Here is a 25,848-nt window from a genome sequence, read left to right as displayed (position 1 = left end):
ATGTATGATAATATTACATATAATTTTAAAAATTAGTTAAATTAATAATTACATTTGAATTTTAATTTTAAATAATTTTATTATTTTTTATTTTTACGGGACGCTACTTTTCAAGTGAAGAAAATTTTAATTTTATTTATTTTACATTTTCTGAGTTAAAATTTTATTCTGCGCTTTGCTTTCCTAAGATCAATATTAAACTAACTAAATATTTTTATTTTTAAATAGATAAAATTGTGGGAATACCGTATGACTAATAATTTTTTTTCTATATTTAGTGAAACTTAAATTTTCACGTCTGTAAAAATTATTTAAATTAAAAATTTTAAAAGTATCATTGCTAAAAACTTTTCCATAATTTTTAAATATTTAAAAAGTAGCGGTCCCTTTAAATTAAAAATAATAAAAATTTTAAATGGCATGGAAATTTTATAAGCTCTAATAAAGTACAATAATTCGGTGCTGTGCATTAATATTAGTTGTTTATATATATATTATATGAAAATGATTTGCAGTGCTTTATCTTAAAACATAATATCTATTATTTAGTATTTTTAAGTACACAATTTACTTACGATTAATATATATTTATAAGAATTCACAATATCTAACGAATCTTATATATAGATTATTAATATTAATAAATACTGTAAAAAATACATAAGTATAAAAAAAAGGTAGATGAGACCCAAAATCTTTTATCGCGCAATAACGCAACAAAAGTAAATACGAAAACGTATAAAAAATTTTAAGATTACGTGGTCGGATTAGGCGCAAATACCTTTTTATTTATTTTTTATTTTATTATTATAATAAAAAATTTTCAGGAACTTAGGTATGAATTATTTTTATTTATTTTTTAATATAACATGCATTCCTACAAAATCTATCAATTAATTGCATTTCACTTACTAAATTAATAAAGACAGTATATTTATCAAAAAAAGTGTAAAATTTTAAAAAATTTTTACTTATTCACGTGAAAATTAATTTATGCACTTGTTTTTTTTTTGTTTTTGTTTTTGTTTTTCTAATAATAAATTTATCTACTAGATGATACACGTTATTTATAATAATAATAATAATAGTATAGTAGTGATAAAGAACAAGCTATCATTGAGCGAGTAGATAATTATCGCGATTCATTTTCAGGACTTACTTTAATAGTTACCCTGTTAGATAAAGCAGCTGCTAATTTTTCAACATTACTTTGTAAAAGTGTAACAGGTCTTGTTGGTTCTGGACTAGGTGACGTAGTCTGTTGTGCTGGTACATTGTCCTAAATAAAGTAAAAATATTTAATAATTAATTTATTATTTAAAACTTAAAATCAAACTCCTTCTTCTTAAAATAATTACCTCACTAGTTTTCTTTCTTAAATTTGAACGTTGTAAAGTTGCCGCTAATTCATTTTGAAGCCTCGAAACGACAGGACCATTGGCGACAACTTCACCAGCAGGTTTAGCTGGTGAATCCGTAACAGTACGCTGTTGTTGAGAAAGAAAATCAAATCTCGATGGTTGTTTAGCTTCACCTTCATAAGCACCAATTCTCACAGCAACTTTTCCGTTTCCCGTAGTACTAGTGATACCAGTAGCTGATGAATTAATAACTTGTCCATTTGTTTTTATATTTTTATCCATTGTTGGAATTACAGCATTAGATCCGTTTAATTGTGTCTTTATTAACAACGACGAGTGTCTCGGGCTTCCATTCGATGGAGTCAAAGTCGGTGATGGTGAGTTTGATGTTGAAAAATACGTCGGCGGTGGCTTTGGGATTACTGAACTTGGACTTTCTTTAAGTTTAAAAGATTCAATGCTCTGCATTTCCACTAAGTCTTCTTTATTATTGTTATTGTTGTTGATGTTGATGTTGTTGTTATTGCTATTACTATTGCTATTACTACTACTATTATTGTTATTACTTTTTAATGGAGACGTTACTGGTAGTGGCATTGGTGGTGGTGGAGGCGTTCCACCTCCTTTTACTGTAGGACTATTATTTGTAACTCTTTTCTCCTGCTCCTAGAATAAATAATTTTTTTTTTTTTTTTTTTTTAACAATAATAATTTATAAATTCAATTCTGATAAAAAATAAATAATTAAACCAACAGTGTAAGGCGTGATTGTCACAATAATTGATTTTCTTTTAATCAAATCCATTTTTTAAATTATCGTTATTTTTTTTTTTATTATTATTTGAAAACTTAAAATAGATTTCTAATTAAACCGAAAGTTCACTCTCACTAAAGTAAAATATCCCGACATAATTCGAGCGTAAAAAAATTTCACTTTGCTAATTTTTTTAACATAAATATAAAAACAAATGTCATTATCTCTATTATTATTATTTTTTTTTTAATAAAAATTGTTTATTTTTAAAACCAAGTAAAATTATAATAATAAACTGACTGAGTATACGCAATTGAAAGTAACCAACAGTAGCCAGTAGTAATATATATATATTTTTATTTAATTCACTACTAGAACATCATTGAGTCAAGACATTAACAATATGATATTCTTATGACCGAGTTTGAGTTACATAACATCTTATTATTTTTCCACGTCTGTCACCGGCCCTCTCATCACAACATGCACAAGTGAATCCACTGAATCGTATTAAAATAAAAATAAAAAAAATAACATATTTAAACGCATTATCAGTTATCTTTTAATTTTTTTTTTATCTATACGAATGATAAATTTAATATTTTAACTGATAATTCAAAAAATAATTTAAAAAAAAAATAAATTAAGATTTTTAAAGTTTAAATGTTACCGGCCTATTCGAGTTCTTTCAATACACTAACAAATAAAACTCTCGTAAATGTTATTTCGAGGCTTTGATTTTTTTATCTTAATGATGTAGTTGATGTTTGATTAACGAGACAATACTTTTTTACTTACATTGTATTTTATTATTTAAAAATTTATTTTATTTTTTTTAAACTTTTTACAGACGTAACAGTAATATAATGTAATAAAATACTTGTTTACATGTTTACAGTTTATATGTATTTTTATTTATTTATTAAATAAAAGACTTACTGACGACATAGTACACCTTGGAATCATGTATTCTTAACTTAACTTTCTTTACATAAGTAATTTGTCGTCATCGGCGCCGTCATAATAATTCCATGCCACGTTATCAGTATGTAATTTTTTCAGTGCGTAAGTAATTACCTGATCATTGATAACGATTATTTTTTTTTTTTTTATCTCTATCTATAACTTCTTAGACATCTTGAGATTTAAACAATTTTTTTTTTTTTTTTTTTTAACAATTAAAATATATAATTTATTTATTCCTTATTTTCACTTTCGTGGTAAAGATTAATATATGACTTATTTAATTGTTGTATATATTTTTATTTACCGAGACCGTTTAAAAAGCGTATCGAGATGTATGATGAATCCTTTCGCTTTTCGCTCATTCGATATTGGGAGTAAACTAAAGGAAGCATCAGAAGGAAAATGGAGAAAGTTATAATTTAACTCGCGTTAACAACTTTGATATCTATTATATAATTTTGCGAGGTCACTGCACTTGTCATAACTTGATGTTTGTATAATTTTTTTTTTTTACAAGATTAAAAAATAACGTTTTTCTTATTACGCGTTTTAATATCTAATCACGTAAGCACACGGTAATATTTAGTCGGTGGCCTTGATATGTTATGATCATAATTTATTAACTAAATAAAATATTTATTTAAAAAAAAATACTGTCTGATAGTCTTATCTAGCCTAAATCTACTTGATACGTTTAATAAATTTTTATGATATTTAAATATATACATATGACTTACTTTTTCTGAAACTTGATCTGAAAATTGTACTTTTTGCTGATTGCCATTAAACATTTTTTTATGGGCACGTTTAAATTCTTCCATTAACTGTAAAAAATAATAATAATAAAATAAATTAACATATTTATTGATTTGTTAATACGAAAAAAATTAAAGACAAATTTACCTTGTCATGTGTAACTTTATTTTCTGGAGGAATTTGGGTTTTTTTAGATTCAAATGATGGTTTTTCCTTGTTTATTTCACCTTTAGCAGCATTTAAGCTTCTCTATAACATAAAAAAAAAAAATAAAATATATCTATGATTGTCTATGCTTTAAATTACTAAAGAATTTCATAATAAATATTTAAAATATTTAAATAGATTTTACGAGAGATTAGTCACGAAATTTAGTCAGGGTCACGTAAAAAACAATTAGTCATATTTTCGGATAAATATTTATTTATTTTAGTTGCTATGTCACAGGTATTTTAAAACTATAAAATATAAAATAAATAACCTGTTGGGCACGTCGTTGTAATTCTTGAGCTATGGCAGTACTAAGATCAGTACTCGAAACAGGAGGACTAGGGCGTCCTACATTAACTAAAGGATTTGAATTATTAGAACTAGAGACTGCAGCAAAGCGATTAAATACTGGAGCTTCTGGTGATTTAATAAGCGGTCCTGTTGACATCGTGTTTGTCGAGCCCGATGTTATTGTAGACGCAGGATCACACGATGACGTTGACAGAGACGAGGAAGTTGACACTGAATCTTTGCCGCAGGATTCTAAACTTGACTCAGTCTCTGTGGAACCGGTACTGCCCATTGACATTGTACTTCCCATTTGCTTTCCCATACTTATCATTGGTTTAGCTTCTGCATAACAAAAAAATTTTAATTAATAATTGAGTTTATTAATTTTATAATAATTTTTAATAAAAAATAATTAACCTGATTGCCATTTATAAGACATTGGAGGCGGGCATGGCGGAGCGGGTGGTCCTGAATTCTGATGAACTTCAACAGTAGTAACAGTCTGTCTCTCAATTTCACCGTGTCGTTGAATAATAGTTGAATTATCCATGTAACCATTATTGTCCTTTGAATTATTGTAAGGAATATTATGATGATGATGATGATGATGATCATCATCCGGAGCAGGTGGATCACAAAGATCAATGCTCTCTTTCTCGTACAACAATCTACGATTTCTTTCATCAACCGGATTGGCATCAAAATCATGACTCTCATAATCCCGCGGCGGTACAGGATCGTAAAGTGGTTCATTTCCGGTGTCAGTACGTGAACCATAATTTACATGATTTGTGTTAGTTGGATGTACCATGAAAGAGGATGTTACACTACCATTATTACCAATATTACCACCACCTCCAACATTACCGCTAACATTAGAACGATACTGGTTTTGATTTAGATGATTCTGATTTACGTTATGGTTAACTCTTATAACCGTTGTATTATTTGGTCTACGTGTCCATTCCGGACTCTGAAATAAACGTCAAAACAATTTTATTTTATGAGTTCTTTGGCGTCTGTATAATAACAATAATAAAATTTCTTACTTATCCATAGTCGTCGTCAACAAACGACCGGATAAGAGTTATTTTGTTTTTTAATGTTTTCTTAAGATATTTTACTATTATTATTATTATCATTATTATGTTTTTTTTTTTTTTACCTGATCACTCTGATGACTCCACTCGGAAGAAGAGCAACTACTTGTTGACAATGCCAGAGGACAGCATGCTCTAAATCAAGACAATTAACCAGTTTATTTCATCATTAACTTTGAATTGAATTTTTTAAAAATCCACCAACAATGGCTGAGACAATTTAATGTGATGAATAACGGCAATTATTACCTGCCATTGCGATTATTACAAGTATCATCACGTGTATAACGCGACTGAGGATGAAGGTTGTGATGTTGGTGTTGTGGCGATGGTGGACTTGGATGTGCTGGTGGCGATGGACTTGCTGTTAATAAACTCGATGACTCAGAATCGTAACCACTTGATCCGCGCATCCACAGAGTCTCGGGACAATCGTAAAGACCATTGCTGGCTGGTATCGGACGATTTACGATCAGATCCAAGATTCCTGCGCTACGCATTGATTCAATCGCGCGTTCGAATGGTAAATCTGTTAGTCTTTGACCATTACACCAGGTTATTACATCACCGGCTTTCAAACCAGCTGCTCTCGCTGGTCCACCTTCTCTCGTTCCCTACGATAAGATAAATTATACCAAATTAAATTCAATAAAATAATCAACACTTAAAAAAATTATATTTTATAATTTTTATAATTATTTTACCTGAACAGTCAAACCTGGAACTAATCCACGACAAACACCACAACCTAGTCTACCTTTTTCGCCGACCATAACTCTTATACGTACTTCATTATAAGGAATAGGATTTGATTCGTTGTATTGGATTTGTTGTTGGTATTGTTGCTGTTGTTGTTGTTGGACCATGTGCCATGTCACAGGATCATTCGGATTGCTATTAAATTAATTAATTGATATTATCATTTTTTACTTGAAAAAAAAAAAAAAAAAACTAGTAGAAAAAAATACGTACTCTTTTACGGGTATCATACCAACGCTACGTATTTTTAAAACCAGGACTTGTTGGTTTTTTGCCAAAAGCGCGACTTCATGATGAACTGCATCTTCGACTGGATAACCATTAACTCGAATAATTTGATCGCCGACCTACAGCATCAATTCAATTAATAAAATAATAGTTTATTAAATTAAAGGATAGTAATAAAAAAAATAAATATATACCCGTAGGCCATTCCGATGTGCTTCGCCACCAGGTTGAACATCACTGACGTAAAAACCGGCAGCATACTCTCGTCCACCGCGAAGAGAAAATCCAAACCCGGAAGCTCCCCGACGTCTCAGTCTAACATTTCGGGTTACCCCAATTACAGCCATTCTAGCACCTCCTGTACTTCCGTTTCCTGGGCCACCGGCTGATGACCCTGTTCCAGTGCTTGATGTATTGGAAGAGCCACCCGACCTGTTTTTAAAAAATTTTTATCGTTAATTATTGGTAAAATATTAAATAAATATGTAGAAAAAAATAAGAACGGGTATGATGGTCTTATGATTAAATTTATGATCAATAATTTATCTAATAATCAATGGCTATCAGGGTCACCCTACAGTTTGTCTCAGTAGATTTATTAATCAATAATAAATAATATATTCTTTTTAAACTTTAAAATGAATTAAATTATGATAACTATAAAATAATAGGGAATTAAACCTAGATGAAAGCTATCGAAATCCAGTAGGTTTAATAAATTAAACCGACCACGCCAACTGGGATGATGATTACTTCTGATATAAGTTTCAGCAGTCTATTCTCAAGTGTTTCGAGGATTTCTATGGATATGTCAAAGTTATACAATCTTGAGACAAGTATTATTGAGATACCACTAATCAAAATACCTCTTAATTAACTCGTTTAAGAAAATACATAATTGGAAGCACTTACAAATATAATATACAGCTCTCTAACAAAATTTAATTCCTTTTTCAATCAATAAAATATAATCATAATTTTATTAACGTGGATAATTAAATAAATAAAAATTTTTTGTTTGCAAAAAATAAAATGATTAATTTAATTTAAAAAATAATGAAAAAAGCGTACTTGTCAGAGTTAAAAAAAAAAAAAAAAAAAAAAAAAATAAGTAAGCTAGTGAGAATTCTTTTGTATTCATACATAAGAGCATATAGAGCTACTGTACTACTACACAGTATAAGTAACTTTAGCATCTAAATGACAGTCATTAGTCCAAGATAAAAGACCAAAGCGCTTTAGAAATTCAAGTGACTCGCGGCATTTTTTATCCTTTTTTAACTGTGAAACTCAAGATTGTCTGATTCTGTATGTGAAAAAAAAATGAAATAAATGCATATAAGAAAATTGAGGTATCTGAGTTGAGCCAGACGTCATATACTGTTTATGTCCAGACGGTATCACTTGGAGTTTCACGCAAATTCTAGTCTCTATACAGACATTTCTAACCGGCCATTCGTGTCAAGATTACACACTGACAATCGTCGAGTAGGTCACTCGGACGAACATTCGATATCTCGAGAAACTTCCTTGAGAAAAATTAAATTTTTATTACATGAGTTGTTTATTTCACGTCTTAATGTATTTACATCATTTTAAATACAGAAATTTGACCCAACTGTTCCAATCCACTAATAATAACTGCTCATTTGCCCGTTTGCATCTCTACCAACATCATTTCATACCTTTTATTTTTTATACTCAGCATAATTTTTTTTTTAAATATTTCACTTATTACCAATTAAAATTTCATTTTAGTTTCTTTAAATTTTTATAAATTGCTTAGTTATTTTTTTGTTCACAATTTTGTTTCTTATTAACAAGAATTTTTCTACATATATTTTTTTTTTTATATTTTTGTTTTACGAAACACGTATGAATATGTGACATGAAACTTACGAATGTACCGTTAGTTCATCGATATCGTATATTTTAATGGCACATAAAAAGTAGTACACAATAGCTTTAAATATTTTTTTTTATTTTAAATCTTATAACTCTATCTATCACTGCTAAAACTTTTTTTTTTTTTTTTTTTTTTTACAAACTAACATTTAATGACTGCCAATAATTCATAAAAGTACAATAACATTTGCAAAATAATTTAAATATGTGCAATAATTATATTATAATATATTTTTAATTGCTATTGTAAATATTTGTAGAAATTAAAAAAATAATTATTCAAATTCTTATGGGTGACAGTGTTAAATGAGGATGTGTGTAATAATCATTAGCACGTATTATTTTAAAATAATAAAAAAAATATAAATTTAAATTCATGTCACATGTATGATAATTTGCAAACGGTGCGAAAAATAAATGTCGGGTCTTGTAGTGCATGGAAAATAAGACATGTAATTATATATTTTATACATCTCTTATTCTTGTGATATGTATGTGAAAATAAAAGCAAATGCAGTTAAGCAGGATGGCTAAGTGATGTAGTTTGTGCACGTGGTGAACCAACGGTAAGACACAATGACTGCACGCCCTGATTGTATTATAAATTTTATTTATTTTTATCTAAATATTGCACACCTCAAGCGCGAAAACGCTGAGGGTGCTTTATGATCGCTCTAAATTTTTTGACTCATTCACTCACATAAAATCTTTTAACTCCACTTATTTTAACGAGGAAAATTAAAATAAAATTTCAAAAAAAATTTTAGTTTTTTAAAATGAATAAATCATTTAAATTTAAAAAAATATCACAAACAATAAAAATTTGTTGTAATTATTCATCACGGCTCCATCTATTTTATTTATTTCATCATAAGACTATATGTCTTCTAATAAGTGTATATTAAATTTTATTTTATTTTTCATCAATTCACCGTAAAATAAAACAATTTAAAAATAAAAGTTTGAGATATATCAATTCTTTGATTTTTTGTCATGAAAAATAGGTGGAGCCGTAACACTCATGCATAATTACCAAGTTCGTTAATTCGAGTATTTAAATAATTTACATTTTTTTTTTAACAATTTTGTTTCATCTGAATTTTCAGTACATTTTTATTTAGTGATTTAGCTTTTATTTAAATTTACATAAATCACTATTGAATAATCCTTTCTCTTTCAATATTTATAAAATAATTTTTCATAATTGCCAGAACCGTAAATTTAAAAAATTCTCACATTCTTTAGAAAACTTCCAGCATAATCTAAAAAAAAAAAAAAAAAATAACATTATTAATAATAAAAAAAATGAAGTATGTCGTGTGTAAACTATATTTCTGATTGAGATCGAAATACTTATCGTTATCTATTGCGGTAGTAATGTGACTTTCGAGAGCATTTAAAGTACAACAACAACAGACTAATACTATTTACCAATAGTCATTTTATTTAGTACATATACTGTATACACATCTAATGTTTCCAGCATCCAGCATACTCTTGATACGCATCAACAATTCGCGTTTTATAAAGTTAAATGAACATTAACAAAGAGAGCATATAAAAGAGTTGCACAGATTAATCGATAATAAATAGTGGTTATAGGCGAAACTATATATTGTAGGACAGTATTTATAAATTCTATGCCTGCTTAATAGTCTGAAGATTATAGTGTACTCTCTCTATATATATATAAGTATTATACGTAATTGTAGATAAAAGTATCTGGTGTAACTACTGGGAAATATCATCGTCGTGGGGAAAACTCTTGAGTTAACTCTTACATCTTTGATCAAGAATTATTTCCGGTAATATTGTAGTTAGCTTTTAATTTAAATTATTCTTCTTTACTTCAATATGAATATATATATAGATAGAGAGATTTATAAAACATTAGAACTGGTTGATTACCATTCGCGGTAATAAACAACGGTATAATTTTATTTTTTTATTATTTTACATCATAAAATTTTCTCGAGCATTTCTATTGTTCTTTTATTATTTCTTTTAAAGCGCGTTATGAATTATTTCAAGTGTTAATTTTAAAATCATTTAAATACAAGTATAAATAATGCTTTATATGTATACTTATTACTATATGAAATTGATTTAAAATAATTATTTTTTTTACACAATATATATATATATATAGATAATTGTTAATATCGCGGAGGTTGTTAACCACGAAAGCTAATGCACCAAAGTTTGTTTCAAGAAAGCCACAACAACGCGGTAGTGTAAATTGAGATAGGTCTAGTACAGCAAACTCGATAATAAAGAAGCGTCAACTTATCCGCATCCTTGCTGGTTCATATTATATATATATATAACTACTGTCGCTAATGTATTATGGAATTCTATATTAATACATTCCAATATAAATTCTAATAAAAATTCTTAACTATCGGAATCCGATGGGGGCTATTAATTTTCTCTTAATCCATAATTAATTATTACATTTTGTAAATATTTATTTATCATAGTATATATATAATATAACAAAAAAAAATATTTGTACACGGAGAAATTATTATTGTTTGAAATGCTGTGTCATAATTGTAATGCCGAAGCATGTTTGCCACCTTGACGGAAATTGAAATAAATTTATTGCAAAAATTACTATGGATATAATAATTTTTGCATGTGTTTATTTAAATTTTCGTCTTGTGACCAACATGGTCCAATTTTACTATGATACAATAGCATTTAAAATAAGAATAATTTCTCTGTGTAGTTAAATAATTATTTAAACACAGTGTTGGGGAAACTGATTTTGATAATAGCGGATTTGTAAGTGAGTAAAGTTGTTTAACAGGTGCGTTAAAAGTACTCCTGAGAATTTCTGACGGTCTCTGAAAACGTGATGCGATGCTGAAGAGTAAATGTACGTGTCTAACGTTTGTCCGGTATATTACTACGCGTAGTCACCCGGTACAGGCATTACATACCATAGAGTTTAAAATAATGTATATATACATAAGTATATGTGTATTACTATACATCTTGGAGCACACACATCGTATTGAAAATTGCCGTGAGGCCTCGATCTCGGTCAGGAGGTCGGTGACTTTTGCCGGGGGCAACATTACTTCCAGTCAGAAAGAATAGAACCAGACAGAGAAAAGAATATATGTTAAGATATTATGATGAAAGAGTTTAATTTTTTTTTTCTTTTTTTTTTTACAATCAGATCAACTCTTTTATAATTAAAAACAACTTTTTCACTTGCTAATAGTTTTTTTTATATATTATGGAAACTCATTGTCATTAGAAATTTAACTGGCCATCATTTTTTAAATTAGTTTTTTATTTTTTTTTCTAGTTTTATTTTTTTAATGAAAAATTATGCAATGCGTGATATGAATTTTTTCGCAAGATACCACTAATTTTAAAATAATTTATTTATATTTATTTATGATGACTTGTACTTTTTTTTACGTATTTTATTTAAAATTGTGGCTTATAATATTTTAAGTACTATGGTATGAAATTGTATTTTATTATTTTTATTTTTTATTTTATTCATAAAATAGAAATACACTTTATGTTTAAAATAATTTTCTTGCAATTATACTAAATATTCATAGAAATTGTATAAGAATCGAGAACTTTTAGTCATAAAATTTGTTATTGTTATTTTTTATGATAACAAATATCTCTGAAATTGATTGAGAATTTTTTAAGAGAAAATTACCATGCTGGTAAACAAATATAAAATATAATTTTTAAAGGCGAGAAATCTGTGAAAATTGATTAACGCCCAGTTTTATAAGTTTGTCACCATTTTCGATGTAGATATTTCTTGTTGACTCAAATAGAACTCTCATTTAACATTAGCGAAAGCTAACTACGATTTCTCAGCAAGACTATTGATGATACGATATGTCTGCGTATTCTATTCTTAGAAATGTCTGATGAGAACGACATCAACATTGATCTTTTACTCGTATGTTATTGACCACTCGTCTGTCTCATGTCATCTTTTACTCTGTTCATCGACGCGTTATTTAGTTCAGAGAAATTTTTATCTCATTTATAGTCGAATGGAAAAAGACTATTTTCTCATGTAAAAAAAAAAGAGAAAAACAATATTGTTTAAAAATATTATTTTAAAACTTAAAAATTATTTTTAAATATTTTTTAATTATAAAAAAACGGTTAGAACACGTTTTTTTGACGCCTTAAATTATATATATATATATATATATGTATGTACAAAAATTTACAGTTAATCCAAAATGATAGAATCTGTGCTCTTTAATGTCTAGGTCAGCATAATAGATTTTTTTTTTTCTTATATTTTATATTCGATTACACGTGTCAGTAACACTATATAATCTAACACCTTAACGCGGAAGTATCAAATAAAAAATAAATTGTCTTATTGGGTATACAAATACAGTTATAATATTCGTGAGAAACTTTCATTCTTAAATACCTAAACTTATTAATGACTAAATAAGTTTTGAATTTTTTAAGTTCTATTATACTTTAAATCATATAAGCATTCTTTTGAAACCGTATTCCTATATAAAAAAAATCCATGTTAGATTGTATGGCAAAATCCATAGAAATTCATGTAGGAAAATATGGACTTCTATAAGAACCCATAGGAATTCGCTTAAAAAAAAATGGATTTATATAACTCCCACATGGATTTTTTTTTTATATGGGTTTCGACAAAATTGTAAAGAGTAAATAGAAATACGGTGCAGATTGGTGATTTTCATTGATAAATATGTCAAACCATAAGTCATTTGAGGATTTGCATTAATAAATATATATATATTACCACATATACTATATATTAAGTAAACACTTTCTACATAACGAACAAATGATGCAAAAACAAGTTCCCTGCACATCGATACTTTCAAAGCCCCGGAGGTTTATAGTTAACATAACATAAGAATTTACGTACATATATATCTTACAGAAAATAAATATAAAGAGCACAAGAGAAACAGGGATGAATATATTTGCTATGCAAAAACTTGTTTAGAATCCATTTGTTAATAAATTCCAAGACTTTTCTTATGCTTATTAACTGATATGTTTACATTATAATCACCATTATTGCATAATAAACTTAAGTTAACAACCCGTACACCCTCTATATATACGACTCAATACTAATTTTCTAGAAGCTTTAATAATTACACTTCAGCATAATGTTAACCGGTTCAAATTTTTTAACAAAAAATAAATTATTAAATGGATTTTTAATTTACAAGTTAAAAATATTAGTAATTATCTAATAAAGACGTAACACATCATGGCTCTTGTCTTAAATTCTCGTCTCTCTATATCATCATCGCAAACACCTTTGACTTTTACGGCATTAAGTGCTAATGCTAGTTGGCATAGAAGTAAAATAGATACTAATAAGCGCTAAACCTCTGTATACCCATGAATCTATATATATATATATATATACTTATTCTGCAAATGGAATTTTTTTCATGACCTTTCCCATGCATGGTACATGAGGTATCCATGAATCTATATATATATATTTATATATGAAGTTAAATTATTGTGTTAGTTTAACCTTCGAACAAAGAAATTAGTGTTTTATATGTTTTTAAATTATTGAGCCCCTTTTTAATACCTTGCTTTGTATATTCTGAGAGATTGTCTTTTTTTTTTTTATTCAAATCTATGCGAATATTTGTTTAGCGCATTGAAAATTCTACTTATGCAAGAAATCGTTAATAGATAGTTTGTGATTACAATAATTGGATGGGTAATAATAATAATAATAATAATAACAGTTCACATGGGAAGCCCATAAATTAGATATTGCTAATTAATTAAATACAATAGTAATAAAAATATAAAGCGAAAATAATGACAAAGCAAAGTGTGAAATTACAAAATTTGTCAGTAAAGATACATATATATATCTATATAAATCGTACAAAGAGGGACACGTGGGAATGAGAGTGGGAATGTGTAAGTAAATAACTGAAGGACTAGCGAAAAATATATATATAACTATGTTGGGAAGGGCTTTTTAAAGCCTGATGTCTAGCGAGAGGTGGTTGGTCTAATAGTTTATGAGAAATGCACTTTGTAATATAGCATCGCAATTCTTAATTATGCAACCTTACTTATCCTCTCTGTAGACTGTATAGTAAATTAAATACAAATAAAACAGGCTGGTTTTCTCACGCATCGATAGACTTGCCAAACATCAAGCGAGAGTGCGAGAAATTTTGCCACCTTGTACACATTACTAATCCTTAATTAACTTTACTAATAAATATTTATTTACTCGTATATTCAAAATAATTTGATTGGGCGTCGAAATTTGGTAAAATTTTTAAATTTGACCCATTTGATAGAAAAAAATTTCTGTAACACTAGACAGAGATTATAATTACTGTGCTATTGGTGAAAATTTAAAACAAAAAAGAATAAATATAATAAAATCTTTAGAGACTCTTGTGTAATCTTGCGTGCTTTGTAACTTTGTCAAGTACTTTCAACTATAACACTTAACCCACAAGTGAAGAGAAGAGAACAAGTACCATATATATATATATATATATATATATATATACAGCTTACAATTGGTTACATATTACTCTCATAAACCATGATTAACTTTCTCAAGAAATATTAATAGCATGTTTATTAATTACACGCAATAAATTGATTAATTATGAAGAGCTCATCGCAATGTCTTTAGATTAATGCGCATGATGAGAGGTAGCATTAATTTTAAGTCTCCTTTACAAAACCTTACCTACACTTCAGGTACTTAAAGTAAGAATTTTCTAAGTACTTGGTGTAACTAAAAAGTTAGCTTATTAATTCAATAAAATGGCAAAAAAAAAAAAAATAAATAATAATAATTTCTCTGCATATTTTCAAAAATTTTTTACCGCGTGTTTTCTTTACTGTGGTGTGTTGAATAACCTTGACGTGTTGTAAATCGTTATCGTAAAATGCAAATTAACGGTACAAAAAATATAAGTATGAAAACAAAAACGCCGACTTAAAAAAAAAGTAGTCGATGACTCATTTGTTGCACATCGTATACCCACACAAGATATTGATTTTGGTGTCAACTTGATGCTTTATATGTAAAGAGATGTATGTATATGCGTATATGTATGTATGTATATTCTTTGTTTATATATATATATATATATACATTCATGAATGTTTATATTATTAGATTTGCAAGTGATTTTTCAAGCTTTTTAGCATTTTAAATTTATGATTAAGTTGAATAACAAAGAAGTAATTATTGTAATAAATTTATTAGCGAATAATATATGTATATATATGATCTTCGTAATATCCGTCGCTTTTGCGCTTCTTCATTCGTCACCGGAAACAATAGGACTTTGTCTCGTAACTGGTTTAAAGAATCTGTTTTATAGCGAACGAGCACACAAAACATCTTGCGTAAGAATATAACTTATTCTCGCATGTATAAGTAGAAAAATAATGCTGCGAAATAAAATGGTAAAGCAATTCTTTTATTTCACATTATCCTTTTAAGTAAATATCCATACGCACGAACACATTATTTTAACTCCATATACATAAAAATACATATGTATGTATGGTTAATCTTTGATTAACCTTAAAAAAAAAAAAAAATCGGTCTATCGGTTGACCCTGCGGGTCAGCCCCAAAACTTCCTGCTGTTTTCGAGCTCCTCGAGCTTGAAAATATTTTTTTGAATACATCTCGAAGAGTTAGAAAATACTTTTGTATGTCGTTGTTTTCGAAAAAAATCGTTTTTTACCAATTCTTGTATAATATATGTATAATAAATTTAGTGAAATTCTGTAAAAAATTTTATGAAGATATAATAAGATGCACTTTGAAAAATTATTTAGTACTCATCAGTGATTGTTTTTTTATTCTCGCTATACCGTAAACAATTTAAAGCTCAACGATCATCGAATTCAATGAGAAAAATTTGATTCTTACTTTATAGGACAAAAGTTAATAAGCCTTAAAAAAAATAAATGGCACGGAAAATTTTAATAATTTAAAAAATATCCCGCGATTTATTTGTATAATATATATATTTATTGAATAACTTTTATTTAATAGTAAATTAATTAAAAATAATAAATAATTTTTTAACAAAAAAAAATAATTACATATCCGTGATATAAATAAGCTTAAGGCATCCTTGACAGAATTTCTTGTCATGTAACATGTAAGCATATTTATCCTTATATATATACATATAAATGTATATATATATAGTTATAGCTAAAGTTGAGAATGAAAGCGAATAATTTTATAATACGAAGATCGTCGAGAAAGATCATGATTCACCTATCGAATGTGCCAATGAAAGTGAACTAACAAAACCGGAAATGATTAGTATTATTAACAAACAGCATTAAACATAAAACATTTAACTTGTATTTAAAAAATTGATAATTTAAAATCCAGCAATGACGAAATAAAAAGAAATGACGTTATAAATCAGCATAATAGAAACAAAATTCATAACTATTTTATTTGAATCGTTTTCGTGGTCGTGATAATCTTGCGGGAGTTGAGCGAGTTGCAAAGATTTAAAATTTACAATACGATCTATTCTGTACCCAATTTAAATACCTCGAGCTCACGACGCTTTGTATTCCTGCACGACACCCGGCAACTCTACTATTATCATTATTACTATTATTATTATTATTATTTGATACAACAACATGAAGCATTAAATATCTAATAGTAAATAGTAATTTTAATGTAGTAAACGAGGTTATTACATTAGATACATCTGTGGTGATTACCATCCGGTCGCAGGGTTAATGGAAAATGGTAAATCGCGCGTGCTCGCACCATTGCTACCTTTACTTTATTACTCGTTAGTTAAGTTATGTTACTAATATTATCTTTATTTTACACTCCATATGTACATATATTACATCCACGTGTACTTAATATGTATATTTTTAACTGTAACTGATTTACACATTCGCGCGAGTACACATTACAAGAATGCCCTAATTTCTTCCGCCCTGATTACTTTGTGATACTCTAAATCTCATTATTTTATACTTTTATGATTACTATATGTATTTATATTCCACGTTTTATATTATGTCAGCTTAATTATTTAATAAATTTTTGACAAATGAAAATTTACATCAAGCAAAAAAAAGTTTTAATTGAGCTCCAATTTTTTAATTCGCTTCAATTTTTCTTGAAACAGTTTCAGTGGCAAATTGAAAAAAAAAAATTTACTTGAAAAGAATATTGTCAATAGCATTATGTATTACTTTTTTAAAGAAGAACCCAAAGTAGGACGCAGCCTTTCATTGTAAACGTCCTAATTTTGATGCATTTAAAAAAAATTTTTATTCAATTCCGATTTATTTATCTTAAAACTTTGTTTATTACTCTAATATAAAAAAACAAGATTAATTTTCACATAAAAAATATATGCTATCATTACCCTCTCAGTGAAACTCTGTCATTTTTTTTTCATTATGACTTTTTTTAAATAACAAAAATAAAAAAATTCACTGTTTCTCTTTTTTTCATCCCGGCAATTTGATCATGCTCTCTATCATATACTTTCTCTTTGTTCTTCTTCGTCTGCTTTGTCTCAGAGAAATTTAATCCTTACTACGGTTAATCCTCCATAATTTAAATCTTTGGATTAACGGTCATTGCACCGTTTTCATTAACTGTCAATCCACGTTAATTAAATATAGCTGCGTTTAATTTAAATATATGTACATGCATAATAATAATTATTATTATTATTATACATTATTTATAACTGACTATGACAAAAAAATTAAATTATTGAAATAAAATAAAAATTCCTGTAATGCGTACAAAGTCACGGTTATTGTGTTATATATTTGTGTTAATGTTACTTCCGCTTGATCAATCTTCCGCATTGTTCGCAACAGTTAGACCATAGATACATATTTCTACTATTATACTAATACAACACATCCTAAAATACCCGAAATTTTATGATTAAAAATTAAAAGAAAAAAATAATAACTTTTCAATTTTTCTTTTAAAAAGTTTTTTTTTATGTAATCACTCAAATGTTTACGATAATATGACTTTAGATCTTTTTACTTTAATTCAAGTCTATCTAAAGGCATCACTTAATAGCATAAAAAAATAAAAAACCAGGGAAAACTGCAACGAACTCTTGACGGAAACAATCGCGCAGAAGCTTGATGAACGCGCAAAGATACATATAAGTGATGCCTTATTTGCCATTCGTATACTCGTATACTTGTCCTCGACTTCCGGTTGATCGATCTTCCGTGTTTTTGTATTAATATATGAATGACTGTATATCCTACAGACTTTATTATTCTTATAGCATAAAATTTATATCAACAAGTTTTTTTTCTCGTGTGGTATTCATAAATTGTTTTGCTGGATTATTATATTATTATGTAACGGCAACAATTTTAATTTTATTTAAAAAAAATTTGTTTTTCTTTTTATCGGATAGATAATTTAGTTATAACCATACAAGACCGGCATACAGTGTATAACCGTTGTCAGTAGTCTGTAAATGTACAATTGCACTCGGTCTCGTGAAGATCAAACGTGCTTGGGTCCATGAAATTTTTAGTAGATCGACACTACACTTATATTGACTATATATTGAATATTTTTTAATCTAATTATTCAAGTTTAATAATATATTATACTACATTTTTTATGTCTTGATAAATAAATTAACAAAAATAAAATTAACTTTAAAACTATTTTAAAGCATAATAAAAAAATAAAATACCACATGTTTAAATCGATTAAACGCCACATTTGTTTTTCTACCTCGTCTAATATTGATCTGTCTCCAGCAAAGTTCGTACACCCCTATATAAAGACACGCACGAGCAAGCACACTTTTGCCATCAAATACAACTGGAAAGTTACTCTATCTTAAAATAAACTAATAACAAAAATTTTAAATGTTAATACTTATTTAAATAACTATTAAATTAAAATAATGATTAATAAAATATAAAGATTTAATTACGAGTAATTTTATACGGCATTAATTCTTCTGCAGCAACCCTACATTATACTACAGACTACAGCTATATATTAATAGTGTAGTTTTATAGGTACATGCAGGTACACAGACGAAAGAGTCTCGCTACGCGGTCAATGGCTGCTTCGTACCAGGTTCAAGGAAAGCGGACCGGTTTGATTCGACACCGAGCTAACCGAGGACGTCTAAGCGCAACAAGTCCAAGACGATGAATAAAAACAAAAAGAATAACTACTAAGAGAAAGGAATACGCAAGAAAGAGAAAGACATAATAAATGCATTGAAAATAATAAAAAAAAGTAAAAGTGTTCATTTTTCATTAGCAGGTGGAAAAAATAAAAAAAAAGTAAATATTTCCAAAGTCAATCTATTTTAGAAATATACTTTGATCACGTTTAAGCAAAAAACATTTTTAATTAAACTATTTATTTATTCCTTTTAATGACTTAGTAATCGAATAAAAAATTTTGAAAAATTATTAAAAAATTAATAATTGGTAAAAAATAAAAAATAATAAATAAATAGAGACAGTGGCATTCCCAAGTCAGATTACTCTCCCTTGTACTGCGCCCTGCTGTGCGAAGCAAACCAGATGGCGTGAATATGAATAACCTGACATAAGTTGACTGTCAGTTTCGCATATGAATATATATATATATGTCGTCTATATAGATGTATATGTAACCAACCTGCATATAGTTAATATATTTAACTTGGCCGGATATCCAATTTTTTTACCCTCTGATAGAGTACTGGTATCTTGCCAATTGGAATGTCTTACAGAATTAAAAAAAGAAAAAAAAACTTAGCTTGCAATTTTTATATGCAACGCAAGTTAACTTATTTTGTTTAGCAATAGATTAAGGGAAGAAAATAAAAAATTTATCAAGTGAAGAAAAGATTAAATGCATTCGAAAGTATCGGCAAAATTGATCTGTATGAATATAATCATTAATTGTGATAATAATGAAAAAAATATATACATATTTTACAATTACAAGTCGGTCGATTCGCTTGCACGCATTTCTGGGACATGCTATACTTATGATTAGCTTATATTTTATTTTAACCCTGTATTAATGTATCGAGTTTCATTTTTAGTTATATTGTGGATACCGTATTATTATTATTATTTTTTTGTTTAATATATATTAGTAGCTAACGAGACATATATTGGAATACGATAATATGATATATGAGGTACGGCAATTTTGCTTGGTTAATAACAATATATTTCTCTTTCGTTCCCCTTGGATATAGTTTTAAGTATTTTATATATATTAGAATCACCATAATTATGTTTATATTATTTTATGACTTATTTAATTATTAGTCAGATGTAAACTACAATTAGGTCAATTATTATTTTTTTTATTAAGTATTAATCATTATCTTATTTGATATTAATGGTACATTCATTAATCAATTGACCTTTAATGAATTAAAATTTTTCTTTTTCATGTAATCGACGAGCGCGGCTCTTAAGTGTCTGAAGAAATTTTTTTAAGTCAATTGTTATTTAAATGAAATAATAAATTTTTTAAATTAAATATGTGAGGTGTAGAATTAATTTTTTTCATTAAATTTATTGGAATTAAAGTACTGAATTATATTTATACTCGCGAAGCTCCGAAAATCAATAATCTCCCGAGCGGGAAGTTGGAAAACCTGCCTGAATATTTCGACTGTTATTTACAAATATATTGAATATAAAAAATTAATTTACTTAAAATAAATAATTCACTATATAGATTTAAATTCTATAATGAAATTATAATTAAAATTTTATAAGAAATTGACAAAATTCAAGTGAATGCGGTGAAAACTCAATAACGTAATTAAATTTCTGTAATCAAATATCCGTTGTCAGTAAATATAATTTTACGGTGATATTAATCTCTTATATTTGACTATATCCTATATAATATTATTCAGAAAATGTATAACACAAGATAAATATTATTAAACTTATATTTATATAATATATACATTATATTATAGTAGTTAAATTTAAATTCGCCATTTGCCAAGAGATCACAAGTCCGACCATGGTTGTACTGTTACTACTCTAACCCTATGGTGAAACGCCCCATTGCTTAAACCGTTTTTTTTTTCCTTCCCTCGGGTTCTGTATCGATTTTAACGGATATCGTCCATGTTTTTCCGTTCGATACAGCTGTAAAATTTTTGAACCATCACCATAATTATAATAAATGTCTTAACACTTTTTATTAACTAAAAAATGATAAAAAATCTTTACCATAAAAAAAAAAAAAAAAATTAACAAAAAATAAATTTAATTGAATATTGAATCGGTTTAAAATTTTACTATGTTTATTTAAATATTAAGATAAAAATAATGACAAGTAAAATTACCGGTGCATGAAGGCTGCCGCAGACATATTACTATCCATAGGGTAATGCCATACGTACAGCTTATATTTTCAGCCCTTGTGATAAAAAAATAAAATTAAATAAACTTCACTTTGTTCACAGCATTTTTAAATTTACATGTCACTTGAGTTTATAAATATTCCAATTGTTGATTTAAATAAAAAATTTTGAAAGCACTTGACAAGAAAATAAGTTAAAAATTTAGTTGTTGAACAGGAGGTTTTAAAAAATAGTCAAAAAGATGGCAGTTGCCGGTCCAGCTGTAACGAGATACACCTGTACGACTTTATGTACTGAAAGCGTCAGGAAGACTAAAACGAAACCAGAATGCGCATTCGTTCGCTTCCCCATTGGAGCTGGTGCCGTTTCATCCGTGTCGGTAGTGGTGGAGCGTTGCTAAGATAGTGGGGCTGATGACAACTCTTTGCCCTAACAAAAATATAAATATATAATATATATATATATATATGTACGTATGTGATAGATGTATACAGCGGGCAGTTTTCTATATAATATCTCCCTGTGTTAAGATTTTAACAACGTAATGACCTTCTGTCAAGTGTGCTTGAGTTTTGTTACAAAAACTATAATGACTGATAACTGTGATAAGTTGTAGAGTGGAGTATAAAAGATTTATTGCAAAAATTTGTTGAATCATCTGATCATTAATACCGATATCTTAAATCTATCAATGTCATTTATCATGATGTATTGCTTTCTATTGTAAGACTAATTGTCATTTTTATTTTTATAACTTTTTAAATTTTATTTACAAAAATTTATAACAAGTTTTTATTTTAATTTTCTTATGAACTAAATTATAAAAAATTTATTTTAAAAAATATCTTAAGAATTATAATTTTAAAGAAAGAAATTTTAGCTGTCTCCAATATGAATAAACAAAAAAATTGTTATAAAAATCATAATACACTTTGAATATGAAAAATTCATCAAAAATTATGAGCATATTCGTTTCATTACTAACATGCTAATGATAATGATTAATTTAAACAATTTAAAAGTAAAAGCAAAAATTTAAAATTCACTAAAAAAAGTTAATAATATGACAACTATATCATACGTTAAAAAAAAAATATCTATCGTAAGGAATTACAAGTTTTAGCGAGTAACATCAATGAACAATGCTTTACACATTTAGTATGTATGCATGCGTATATTTTTAACTGGAACATATACATATATGAAAAAAAAACTGTTCACTTGGGGCATTATAATAGTACTCAGCGGTGTGTTCAGTGTTAGAGAGGCCTCGAGGCTGCCGCGTCTATAGAGCAACCTGTAATAATGAAACGCCCTTTCGCCTGCTGCGTTCGCGATGTTCACCTGAAGCCTATGAGTCCCCTTCGTTCTATGTATACACACACACACACACACACACACACATACACATATATCTATATTAGGGGGTTTAAAAAAAAACAAGAATTATTTTTTTTTCTCGGAACCAGGCTCAAAAGTTTCGTTTAGATGCCAAAATAGGCCTCTGAAAATATGAGCCCTTAATATTAATATTAAAGTTGTCCGCATCGCACTTTTCGATTTCCCATAAGAATAACACCGGAAAAAAATTTTTTTTCTTCTGATTTTTTGAACTAATGAACCGTAAATTACATTGTTATGTCCATCAAATATTTTTGTAAAGAATTGAACACTCTACGAAAAAAGTCTCTTATCATTTTTTGATAAATTCGTCTGTTTGAAAGTTATTGGAGCTGAAAGTCAAATCTACAGTAAATTTCGAAATCTTTTTACTTTTCCAGCAAAACTATCAGGCTTATCGAAAAATGTCATAAGACCTTTTTTGTAGACAATTTTATTTCCTACAAATTATTTTTCATAAAGTTTATTCAAATTTCGCATTGTTTTTTAGTTATTTTCATTTTAATGCCAAGCTCATAAAAATAATAGTCTTCTAACCGATTTTGAGAACTTAACGTTAAAATAAAAATATAATAAAAATATATATATATATACGTTCTCAATATTTTGTTTTTGTGTCGCCACTTGTGATGGCTCTCTCTTTCATTCCTGCAACAAACATAATACGTATAGGAATCTATAGACCGGAACCTCTATAAAGAATGCCATGTTTTTGATCGTTTCGCTAACAGTACATCATATCAAACCTCTCTGAGTCAGTCGATAAGTAATATATACATGTATGTATTGTAAATCATAAGTGATTACTAACATAACTTAAAAATATTATTATTAAATATAAGGGCCATAAAATCCATTTTTTTGTAACGTATTTCTTCTGGCGACTGACTTATGTGTAAAACTATACAAACTCGTGATTCTTTTTATATTATTTGCTTTGTGAGTGAATTTTTATCATCAGACTTTTTCCGATTCCTCATTCGGTTTATTATTTATATTCCCATCTATCCTATCCAGCGACGACCGGAACTCAGACTCTTATTCTCTTTTATTCTCTTACTATTTTCTGGTACACAAGGAATCGCACCAACGGGCACTGCTCTACTTTCCGATGCCTAGCAACGTTTCTTTTAACCTGCTCATACGAGATACATTTTTTGCTATTTTCCCCGCGGATGTGAAACGCACTGAATCCACACAAACACCCCATTTGTTTTTTATCTTTCTTCTGCATAGTTTTATTATACTGGTGATCAAATAATATCTTTATTATTTTTTTTTTCAAATGAATTTTCTTGTTCAGTAAGACTGTATACGTCATTATATTTAATAAAATCTTTATCGAATTCAAGGATCAAACTAATACTTGAGTATTTTGTATTTACGTTTATTATTTTTAACGAATACTTTTATTTATAATGTTAAATAAATATCTAAATTTGTTTTTTTTTTCGAGCTGTCAGTAAACTTATATTTATTGTGTGGTATTTCGACTAATGACTTTCCAATTAAAATGAGTTTCACGTTATCTTAGTAGTAAAAAATTAAATAATTTAATTTCAGAATGGATTATTGACATTGTAAAACAAAAATAGACAATATATATAAGAATACTGGAACGAAGATACCTCTAAACATAAATACAAGATTATATTTCATTTTTTCTGATAGTACATGTATATATCTAAGATATGTGGAAGGGTAGTAACCCGACATTTAAAGGCCAAAGATTTCCGCATAACGCTTCTGACTAAGGGTGACGCAGAGCATTGGGTTGTGTTGGCCGTTGACAACTGGTTGGCGAAAATGTGACAGCACTTTCATATGTCCAAGACTCAAAGGAATAAAGCTTTTATAAATAAAGTACGTACTTCAGTGGCGTGACTACTGCTAAATAAATATTAAAAATTTTTAGAGAAATTTAAATCAAATAAATTACACAATTAGTTTCTAGATCATCGGTGGGCACAAAAATAAGTAAAAGAAATTTAAGTTATGGTCGAACAAAATTTTGAGGATGTCCCACATGAGTTAAAGACCTCACAGCTGCTCACAACAAAAAAGTGGCCCTCAGAGAAGCCGACCTCGCAGCAAATTTTTTTTTGTAATTAATTTGTTGAAAAAAAATCCGATAGTGATTAATTGTCTGTTAATTTTAGGATCATTAAAAAGTTATTTGTTTTATATTGGATAGTATATTAAAATTTCTTCGTAGTCACCCATATTTTATTGATTTATTAACTAGCTCGAAGCATTTAAATCACTCAAGTCCACAATGATTACGATGTTTAAGCGAGTTTCAAATAAATTAAAAAACAGATTATACCAAAATGTACAAAAACGTTAATTTTAATAATGCCGAGAGATGAATGATGGAGATTTGGTCGATCATGGACTTTCCTGGGATCTCAAAATACGCATGAAGCAAAAGGCCCCATACTAGGGGGCGGACAGCGCTCAAATTTGGCAGCGCTCCTGTAGTACACGCTGCCATATTATAGAGGCACACAAGTTAAAAAATTACTGCCCACTCTACTGTACTGAGCACCAACAGGTCACAGGCACCTCTGTCTGACCGGCCGCCAGCAATTTACCACCGGTCAGCAAGTTACCACCTATCAGTAAGTTATCACCAGTCAGTAAGTAATCGTCAGTGGTAAAAATATTTATTTTATTGTCCCCATATACATTCGCTAAAAGGGG

The 25,848-nt window shown here is 28.0% G+C and overlaps 1 protein-coding gene across 1 annotated transcript; it reads right to left on the bottom strand.

Moving 5' to 3' along the window:
* Positions 1-254: 254 nt before the first annotated feature.
* On the bottom strand, positions 255-22,060 carry LOC130663100 (putative uncharacterized protein DDB_G0277255). Its single transcript, XM_057462171.1, has 12 exons — positions 21,727-22,060; positions 6,620-6,857; positions 6,411-6,544; positions 6,143-6,332; positions 5,688-6,052; positions 5,504-5,573; positions 4,756-5,311; positions 4,319-4,680; positions 3,985-4,086; positions 3,819-3,905; positions 1,359-2,027; positions 255-1,279 (listed from the first exon to the last, which is right to left on the bottom strand). Exons 1-12 carry the CDS (start codon positions 21,762-21,764, stop codon positions 1,133-1,135), a joined length of 2,958 nt encoding a protein of 985 aa, XP_057318154.1. The 5' UTR covers positions 21,765-22,060; the 3' UTR covers positions 255-1,132.
* Positions 22,061-25,848: the final 3,788 nt, after the last annotated feature.

The sequence above is a fragment of the Microplitis mediator genome, chromosome 2 (assembly GCF_029852145.1).
Source record: "Microplitis mediator isolate UGA2020A chromosome 2, iyMicMedi2.1, whole genome shotgun sequence".
NCBI lineage: Eukaryota > Metazoa > Arthropoda > Insecta > Hymenoptera > Braconidae > Microplitis > Microplitis mediator.
Note: the sequence above shows the minus strand (reverse complement) of the source record. Positions and strands in the feature narration are given on the sequence as shown.

Coding starts and splice junctions, on each gene's coding strand:
- LOC130663100 (XM_057462171.1), bottom strand. CDS start 21,764: ATGGATAGTAATATGTCTGCGGCAGCCTTCATGCACCG. Junction 6,333..6,410: donor GGTATGATACCCGTAAAAGA/GTACGTATTTTT, acceptor TTAATTTAATAG/CAATCCGAATGATCCTGTGA. Junction 4,681..4,755: donor GTCTTATAAATGGCAATCAG/GTTAATTATTTT, acceptor TTTGTTATGCAG/AAGCTAAACCAATGATAAGT.